Here is a 10,398-nt window from a genome sequence, read left to right as displayed (position 1 = left end):
ATAAATGGGAGAAACCAATTTAATATTCAATGTTTCTAATATTTGGAATTACAACATATTAAGTAGTATTATTTTACTTTTTTTCCACTTCTCTGCATATTTATAACCAACAGTAAGACATTTTTAATGTTTTGACAAAAAAAGTTTTTAAAGTCACAAAACAATCAAAAAATTTTCTCTTGGATTCTGAGATCGATTTTCCAAAGTTTCAGCTTACATGGTCACCTTTATCTTGCACACTAATACATAAACTAGGAATGTTTGCATTTAGCTACAATTGAAAATTTGATATAGCTACTTTATTTTCACAAATATGATAACTACTAAAGGTATTAAATTTTCCAATCATGTCATTTCTTTTGAATGTCGTATACTTCACTGTTTTTTTTTATTTAAATTCAATTAGCCAACATATAGTACATTATTAGTTTTTGATATAATATTCAATGATTCATCACTTGTGTAAAATACCCAGTGTTCATCACATCATACGCCCTCCTTAATGCCCATCATGAATGACCCTGTCCCCATCTCTGGACCTCTGGTTACTTTCTGTAACCCTGCTTGTTTCCAGGAGTTGAGTTGTATTTGGTGTGTGTCCCATTGTCGTGTTTTTTACTTTGCTGTTTTCAGCAAGTGTCAAATCTGTGACCAGAAAGAAAAAAAATTATGTGTTTTAGTTTGAAACATAAAGTTACCTCATGAATCTAATCTATTATTGCCAAAGTTTATTATTTTCTTGTCAGGTTATTTTAGTTAAATAAGACCAAAGTGATAATAACTATGGTGATTTCTTACACTACTGCAAGAATTTAATAGAATTCAACTGTCCAGGGGCACCTGGGTGGCTCAGTGGGTTAAAACCCCTGCCTTGATTCCAGGATCATGATTCCAGGATCCTGGGATCGAGCCCCGCGTCAGGCTCTCTGCTCAGCGGGGAGCCTGCTTCCTGCTCTCTCTCTCTGCTTGCCTCTCTGCCTACTTGTGATCTCTGTCTGTTGAATGAATAAATAAAATCTTTTAATAAATAAATAAATAAATAAAAAGAATTCAATTGTCTATGGCCCAAAGCTACCTCTGGGTCTTTCATTGACAATTTCACCCAAGAAGCCATTGAAAAATCTGGGTATGCCCAGGGCACTTTAGATTCATGCTTGGTGTTGTAGTGCAATTATTGATATTGATTCCTTTTATTCTCAAAATGTTCAGGTTTGGTCAATAAATCATATGGTTACCCTGATTTCCATTCTATTTTATATTCCACAAGATATTATCCTTGACCTTGATTTGACTTTGTCTTTGTAACTTCTGTCCATTCCTTAGGGGCTTAGGAAAGCACAGGAGTATGTAAAGAAGGACAGGGAAGCATAACAGTTTCTGAATTTCTATATTCCATGTTCTTAATTCTATGAACTCCTTCTATATAGAACAGATTTTTTGCTGAAAAAAATATTGCCTGAGCTTCAGGAAAAGGCTCCCAGAATTTTTTTTTATCTATCTTGATACATTGTGACCACCTATGGAGGGTGGCTGCCAGAGAGACATCTTTAAAATTAACAAACTAGGTTTCCTTTAGTATTGACAATAAGCAAGTGGCAAGTTAACTCACAGGTCACAATGCAAAATTTTAAAACCTTTCCTTCTTCCCAATTTGTCTTCTTGAAAGGAGAATCCAGATCCACCCAGGGGATAGGTAATGGAAAACATCGAAAGAACACCTATAAACATCAACAACAACAAAATCAGTTATTGCTCCTTTGTTCCACTGAGAGCTAATTCAAGTGCCACAGAATCAGATTAGTATCATCAAAAGTCCATTCAATAATCCTTTCATTTCTTGCTTCCTTGTCCCCTTTCCCTCAAAAATTTTAAAATCTTTATTCTTCTCAAGCTTTCTCTTAACACCATCCCACTCTAACACTGAGCAGATGATAGGCAAAAAGAGAAGCCATCAGATGAGCTAAATCCCCATTCCTCCAGACACCACCATGGCTGTACTGACAGAGGTTCTGCATTGACTGTGAGTGGACTCCCATTCATTTGGGACTAACCTTTCCAATGAGGCCCTCCACTCTTTTCCAATTTACCTATTTCTAACCTACTCTTTAAATCTTTCCCTCTTCTTTGGGCACTGCCCTGAAGTGAGTAATAATGTCTTGAAAACCCTTCCTGGTTCTGTAAATTTTTTCTTAAGATATCAAAGATAGCTTATCTTCCATTAACATTCAAGATGCTTAAGAGAAAATCTGGAGTTTAAAATTGATTTTATCATTTCTTTGTCCTTTGGATTTCAAGCCATTTCTAACTATCTCCTTTGAGCACTGTCTTTTCTTTTTTTTGGTATATGTAACAGAATCATTGCAGTTTAATAACTTGCTAATTACTGATTTATTGATTTGATTCACCTTAGATTATAAGCTTCTTTAAGATTTATAAGGGTATAGATTTTTGTTATATCCTCAGTATATACTCCATGCTGTAGACTTAAGTAAAAACTTAAGAAATATTTTTTTAAATAATAATGTTATCAGCATGTACCCCATATTACTTCATTTGTAATACTCGTGACAGGGTCATTTTTTAGTTGTCAACTGACTCTTTACTTTTAAACCTATCTTGGGCTTTGAAGATAGGCAAACTAGGCTTTGAGTCTTTGGTCTGCTACTTATTCATGTGACCTTAAGAAATTTACTTATCCTCTATGAACTTCAGTTTCCTAACCTGAAATTTAGATATAATGGAACTGATACTACAGATTGTTTTGTGCCTAAATAAAGCATCTTTTTCAGTTTGTGACTTATAGTAGGCATGTAATGAATAGTATTTGTCATTACTTGTATGTACTGTTTAGCCTCTTGGAAGTGTTTTCACTGTTAATTACAACATTCTTTTTTTTTTTTTTTTTAAGATTTTATTTATTTATTTATTTAACAGAGAGAGAGAGAGACAGCAAGAGAGGGAACACAAGTAGGGGGAGTAGGAGAGGGAGGAGCAGGCTTCCTACCAAGCAGGGAGCCAGATGTGGGGCTCAGTCCCAGAACCCTGGGATCATGATCTGAGCTGAAGGCAGACACTTAACGACTGAGCTGACCAGGCACCTCAAATTACATTATTCTTGAAACACTTCTCTCCATCAGTTCCCTGGTATTACACCTTCTTCGTTCCCCTTCCTTCTTTAATCACGTATTCTTAAACACTTGTGATAGTTCTCCTAATTTCCTGCCCCATTTATAGTGTGGATATTTAGGATTCTATCCTTTGGCTTCTTCTTTTCTTAATCTACTAATTTATTTTAGATATTATCACCTAATCTATAGGTTTTATTTTTATTGATCAAAACTTACCAGGCTTAAATTCACCTTGTACATAGTAGAAGTACATAGTAATCATTAGTAAATATTTGATAATGACTGTTTAATAAAAGTATGGGAGGGCAAATTTTTAAAATCTTCAATACAGTCATCTCCCATTCAGCTCCAACCCCAAAAGCATTTTATGTCCATGTCATTCTCACAAGCACCATAAATTTGACCTGTTAAAATTTACACTCAATATCAGTCTCAAACACAAAAATACCATATATATGACTGATCGTTTTTCCTTGTGAAAAATTTCAAGACAAAATCTTAAAATTCTCATAGTCTGCTTTTTCCTTCATACCTCATTTTCAATTAGGTTGTGGCATGAAACAACTTTATTTTTTCTTAATTTCTTAACTGTTAATTGTTTCTCTTGATTCAGATGTCTCTTCTCTTAAAAATGTAAATTAGCAAAATAATACACTAAAATAATAAAAAATATCTTCTATGACATTCTAAGTATGCTCTTTGCCTACAGAAAAGAAAAAACAATTTAAAAAAAATCAAGATATTGAGAAATACTGGTACTTCAGGCAAACTTAAGGTGTTTCCAGTATCATAAGTGGATATACAATAATGGGCAAGACATGTTTTCTACCTTCAGGGAGTTAAAACTCTAACAGAACAGATGCACTCATAGCTGTTAACTAAAAATGTAATGCTGTGGGGAATATAAAAGAGAGACATTAATTGAGCTTGTTTAGAAGCAAAATTTTAAAGAAGCAATGAGGCTGAAACTTGAGAAGTGAATTGGATTAGTTGAGTTCGAAAGGGACAGAATAACTCAGCTAATAAAACTATAAAGGGAAAAAATCACAGAGGCATGAACCACATTCAAGAAATGTTGATGATAAAATCTGGTTGGTTGGAGCATGCTATATATACATTAAACAAACATACTGTGCTGGATTGTAAGGGTTTTAGCATTCTACATTTGGAAATTTGTTTTTTTTTTCTACACTCAAATATTAAGAAAAACAACAACAAAATAATCATGAGCATTGCAGTAAGTTTACCTGATTTGTTTCTTTGTATTTTAACTAATAACATTAATTAAGGTAATGATGTGTGATGATAAGAGGTCATATGCAGGATTGTGCCACGTACATTATGACTGAGAGTATAATTTTTCATCACAGGACAACTCTAAGGTAGAAGAGAATCCCATGATTTAATTTGTATCAATGGCCAATTAAAATATTCCTCACACCTGGAATAAATCGTTACTCTCTCCTTTCTGATTCTACAAGAACCAGAACACACAGGGAATAAGAAATCCCGAGGAAATAAAGTTCTATAGCTTACATTTTGTGACAGGTCTCATGGACAGATCAGTGTAATAATTGTATATACTTGGCATTTGAACTTGTGATAGCAGAATTCTCCAATAACTGCTCAAAAGGTAAAGGGCTTGGAGGCCATTTATTAGGAATAGCCAAGGACTGAGGTTGTTATCCAGATTCTCCTGACCTATATCTTAACAATACCAAAAACTTTCTGTAGATCATCACACAGACCTGGGTATTATTGCAATTTTTCTTACTGTCCATATTCATCTGGGCATGACCTTGGCTTCCATTTCCATACCATGATTCCAAACATGAGTGAAATTGAACATCTGAAAAACACATGAGGAAAGGTTATAAAGATATGATTCTGATATATACATAAGCATAATATGTATGAACAGATATACTATGAATTAGCATATGTATCAGAATTTACAACCATTTGCATTGCCTATTGAAATGATTAACCAAAGCTACATATTGAGTGAGATGACTGCTTATAATATGAGAGAAGGAAGAGAATGAGATCTGAAATGGTATGGGATTTGGATCTAGAATAATCTGAAGAAAGAAGGAAAATCATAGAGAGGAAGAAAAGTGATAAAGGGCTTACTAAAAGCACTCAAAGAAAACTACAATGTTTGGATTGCTACAGCAAGACTGTAGTCCATCTCTAGTCTGTGTGTGTGTGTGTGTATATATATATATATATATATATATATATATATATATATATTTTTTTTTTTTTTTACAGAAACCTTAGCACCACCCTGTTTCCAGTGATTTGATTTTTCTATCAGACTCTGCTTTAAGTGGTCTAATTTTTTTTTGTAGGGAAAAATTCAAACCCTCCCCATTATCTATGGGAACACTAGTGACACTCCAATCTTATCTATTAGTTTGTTTAGGTTCCTGTCAGCCATTCATTTTGAATACCTTGAAATTTCTGAGCAACCCATGCTACCCCTCACCAATTTTATTACAATATGCTTCCAGTCCCAGCATTGAATGTTATACCCCCACCCAATCTCAACTCTTTCTTTCAACTATTGTTTCTTACATTACATATTTATGTTTATGAGCACTCATTACACTGAATTGTAATTTTCTGTTTACTTGTCTGCTTCTTCTATCATGCCATGAATAACTTAAGGCAAGGGATAGTTATTATTGTTATGCATAAGACTTAATATTCTTGAAGGTCTCCCAAGTGTTGACACATAGTGTGAAGTGACTTTCTTTCTTTCTGCTTTTCTTTCTTTCTTTCTTCCTTTTATCTCTCTCCCCCCCTCTTTCTTTCTTATGTAAGAAGATAAGAAAGGAAAAAGTGAAGAAAAGAGGGAAGAAAAATGATTGAGAAGCTATAGGATTTTCGGGAGGGGAAAGGACATGGTTCCTCTCTGAAGAAATTGGATGAACTGTCTTGCAAAGCCTAGGTTTCCACTGTGATTCTTGTGATTATCATTTATATCCAGTCTCATTTACAAAGGAAAGTTGCATGTTCATACACTCCATCTTGGTCTTCCACCCAGACAGATTTGTCACTTTCAAAGAAATCTAATGAAAAAAACTATCTCTTTGAATAACAATGGAGCCAACCCACAACAACTATTCTTTTAGTAAGGATCATAGTAAATATAAGAGCACCCTTGCATGAAAGAGAATTTTTAAGAAAAATATTTTAAAAAGAAGAAGAAAGAGATAGAAAGGAAAGGAAAAAACTCCCCTTTCATCCTCAAAAATGAATTTAGGAAAGAGGAGAGTGATATTTTAAAATACCCCTCTAATTACTATACTATGTGACTATGTGTCTATACTATGTGACTATACTATGTTACTCTAAAAGATATTATATATATATAAGGTAAAAACAGGATGCTACAAACACTCTCAAGAATCATGTAAGGTTTTATTAGATTAAAAATATGATTGTTGGAATAATAATCAGTAGGAAAATTCAAAAAGAGTCTTTAAAAAAAAAGAAAATACAGAGAAAAGAGACAATCTGCAAATTTTAACATTTGAAGGGAAGTCATGGAAAGAACAGGAAATAGAACTCAGAAATAATAGAGTGTATTTTTCCTAAATTTGAAAGACATAAACTTTCAGACTGGCAAGGCTACAGAGTGCACAGCAATTAAAAAGTACTTATCCCCAGAATATCCTAATATTTCAGCTCCCACAAATAAATAAAATATCTTAAAAGCTGAAATCCAGTGTCCTGGGTGCCTCAGTTCATTAAATGTCTGCCTTCTGCTCAGGTCATCATCCCAGGGTCCTAGGATTGAGCCCCTTGTTGGGCTTCCTGCTTAGTGAGGAGTCTACTTTTCCTTCTTCCTCTGCCCCTCCCCACCTCCTCTGTGCTCTCTCTTTTCTCTCTCTCTTGAATAAATAAAAAACATATATTTTTTAAAGGTTTTATTTATTTATTTGACAGAGATCACAAGTAGGCAGAGGGGCAAGCAAAGAGAGAGGGGAAGCAGGCTCTTTGCTCAGCAAAAAGCCCGATGTGAGGCTCAATGACACAGGATCATGGCCTGAGCTGAAGGCAGAGGCTTTAACCCACTGAGCCACGCAGGCGCCCCAATAAAAAAAAACTCTAAAAAAAAAAAAAGCTAAACTCAGATCATTTTTATGGGATGGAATCACTCTGGAAACAGACTTCTTAACACCATTGTTTGCTAGAAACAGTGAGAGAACTCTCAATACTTGCTAAGAAATTAATTTTTAACCTTTGAATTTATACCTAGCCAAAATAAAGACCTTTTTACACATGCAAGAAGACAGAACATTTATCTCCCACATACTCAGCAAAACTCCATTATAGGTGAACTTCATTAAAATGAGAGTGTAAAATGTGAGTGTAAAAGAAGAAAGAAGGAATTAAAAAACAAACTGATGTAAGGTGGTATCTCAATGTCGTTTTGATTTGAACCTCCTTAATGGCTAATGATGATGAACAAGTGTTGGAGTGGATGTGGAGGAAGGGGAACACTCTTACACTGTTGGTGGGAAGGCAAATTGGTGCAAATTGGAAAACAATGTGGATATTCCTTTGGAAATTAAAAATAGAGAGAGCTACCCTATGACACTGTATTTGCACCACTGGGTATTTACCCCAAAGATACAGATGGAGTGAAAAGAAGGGCCATATTCACCCCAATGTTCACAGCAGCAATGGCCACGGTTGTCAAACTGTGGAAAGAACCAAGATGCCCTTCAATGGTCGAATGGATAAAGAAGATAAGGTCCATACATACAATGGAGTATTATGCTTCCATCAGAAAAGATGAATACCCAACTTTTGTATCAACATGGAAGGGGACTGGAAGAGATTTTGCTCAGTGAAATAAGTCAGAGAGAGTCAATTATCATATGCTTTCACTTAACTTGTGGAGCATAAGGAATAACATGGAAGACATTGGGAGATGGAGAGGAGAAGTGGGTTGGGGGAAATTGGAGGGGGAGACAAACCATGAGAGACAGTGGACTGAGAAACAAACAGGGTTTTGGAGGGGAGGGTTGTGGGGGGTTGAGTGAGCCTAGTGATGGGCATTATGGAGGGCACGTATTACATGGAGCACTGGGTGTGCTGCATAAACAATGAATTTTGGACTACTGGAAAAAAAAAAAAAAAACAAACCTGAATCTAACCGAGGAAAGATAGAAGAAAAAAGAGAGAGAGATTAGTTTGATAAAATAATATTTAAAACATAACATAAAGAAACTCAGTCAAAAAAAGCAAAAGTGCTTTTTTAATACAAGAATTTGTATTTCCATGTTTTCTTTATTTCATATATATTTTAAGATTTCAAACCCAGTAAAAAGTCTAGGAAAAAATGGAGAATCTGGTCAGGGATGAGACTAGATGAAATAAGCGACCATTTCACTCACCTTTTTCCTTCTTCATTAACTCTTCACAGTATTCTGAGGTAAAGTTTGTCAGCTCTTTTAATATGTTTTGTGTCATATTTTCAAAAATGATAAGCTCATTTGAGACATTATTATACATATTCATGCATAGCATTAAATTTTCTTCCAACTGTTGTATATTGCTTTGTTCAATATCATTTGTTGTTCTGTTGTTGAAGATGAGTTTCCAATAATCTATAATTCATATTAGGAGATTAATGACTTTAACATAGTCAAAGTTTTCCAATAAATTATATTAATATCACAATTATTACTTAATAATTTAATGGAATACTCATATTAAAATGATACTTACACGTTGCATCACCAATGAAACAAGATGGAATTGGGAGGGAGACAAACCATAAGTGACTCTTAATCTCACAAAACAAACTGAGGGTTGCTGGGGGGAGGGAGGTTGGGAGAAGGGGGTGGGATTATGGACATTGGGGAGGGTATGTGCCTTGGTGAGTGCTGTGAAGTGTGTAAACCTGGTGATTCACAGACCTGTACCCCTGGGGATAAAAATATATGTTTATAAAGAATAAAAAATTTAAAAAAATTGCTAAAAAAATGATACTTACATATGTATAAAATACTAACTGTATGTACTTTAAAGATTGAAATTTATTTGAGATAAAAAGGTATGTTACACAATAGAGAACTAGTTTCTTGTTGAAGAAATACCCAAAAATGTTTAAAAATTAAAAAAAAAAAACCAGAAACATCCATGTGAAGCAGATATCTCAAAATAAAAGATGATGCAGTTCAGTAGTTAGTTTATAGAAAATTCACACATGTGAAGTTAGGAGGTACTATAACATACTGGTGAGCCTATGTGTTGTAATTTTTTAGTTTCTTGGACAGATATAACCATAATTTAAGGATGGGCAATTGGTAAATGGCAACCTCGGGATTTAAAAAAAAAAAAAAAACTCAGAACATGGGGATCATGTCTCTAAGAACATTAGGAGACTCAGAAAACTTCATAACTGCTTTATTTTGTGGATTGTTAAAACATATTTTGGGTTTTTTAAAAATAGGTTGATGTTAGTTTACCTGAGAACCCTGCAACTTAATAGAATATTTAATTTTTAGTTTAAGTTTTATGAGGATTAAATTAGATAAAATCACAAAGGATGGGTGCTCAAGAAAAGTTAACAATTTTAATATTCCTTCTGTTTCCTCAGAATGCCTTTGTACTCACTGTTGTAGGAGGGAAGAGAAGGGGGAAGAGAATCACCCACTAGCATCCAGGATTGAGAAAAGATGCTCCCAAAATATGGAGTTCTTAAAAGAGTCTTTTAATTATCAAATAAGTAATTGATATTTAAAGAAAAAAATCATTATAGGGCCTGGGAAATGCAGTAGAATAGAAGACACAACCAATGTAGCAAAGCAGAGAAACATAAAGACATAAGGCAAAGGGCCATTAAAACCATAAAGTATAAATGGAATACTATGCAGCCATCAAAAGAAATGAAATCTTGCCATTTGCAATAATGCGGATGGAACTAGAAGGTATCATGCTGAGTGAAATAAGTCAATCAGAGAAAGACAATTATCATATGATCTCTCTGATATGAGGAATTTGAGAGGCAGGGTAGGGGCTTGGAGGGTAGGGAAGGTAAAAATGAGACAAGATGGGATTAAGAGGGAGACAAACCATAAGAAGCTCTTAATCTCATAAAACAAACTGAGGGTTGCTGGGGGTTGCAGAGGTAGGGAAAGTGTGGTGGGTTATGGATATTGGGGAGGAAATGTGTAAGCCTGATGATTCATGGACCTGTACCCCTGGGACAAATAATACATTAAAGGTTAATAAAAATAATTAATTA

General features: G+C 34.4%; 1 protein-coding gene across 2 annotated transcripts in view; it reads right to left on the bottom strand.

Moving 5' to 3' along the window:
* Positions 1 to 437: 437 nt before the first annotated feature.
* CLEC12A (C-type lectin domain family 12 member A) overlaps positions 438 to 10,398 on the bottom strand; it is a 45,139-nt gene continuing 35,178 nt past the window's right edge. For both annotated transcript variants that reach the window (XM_032347236.1, XM_032347234.1), the window contains 4 exons: positions 8,543 to 8,755; positions 4,877 to 4,977; positions 1,610 to 1,718; positions 438 to 645 (listed from right to left, as the gene is read on the bottom strand). In XM_032347236.1, coding sequence (XP_032203127.1) covers positions 500 to 645; positions 1,610 to 1,718; positions 4,877 to 4,977; positions 8,543 to 8,755 — 569 coding nt within the window. In that variant the 3' untranslated portion in view covers positions 438 to 499. The remainder of the gene's footprint in view (positions 646 to 1,609; positions 1,719 to 4,876; positions 4,978 to 8,542; positions 8,756 to 10,398) is intronic.

This window comes from Mustela erminea, chromosome 6 (assembly GCF_009829155.1).
Source record: "Mustela erminea isolate mMusErm1 chromosome 6, mMusErm1.Pri, whole genome shotgun sequence".
NCBI classification, from domain to species: Eukaryota; Metazoa; Chordata; class Mammalia; order Carnivora; family Mustelidae; genus Mustela; species Mustela erminea.
This window is presented reverse-complemented; position numbering and strand designations above follow the sequence as displayed.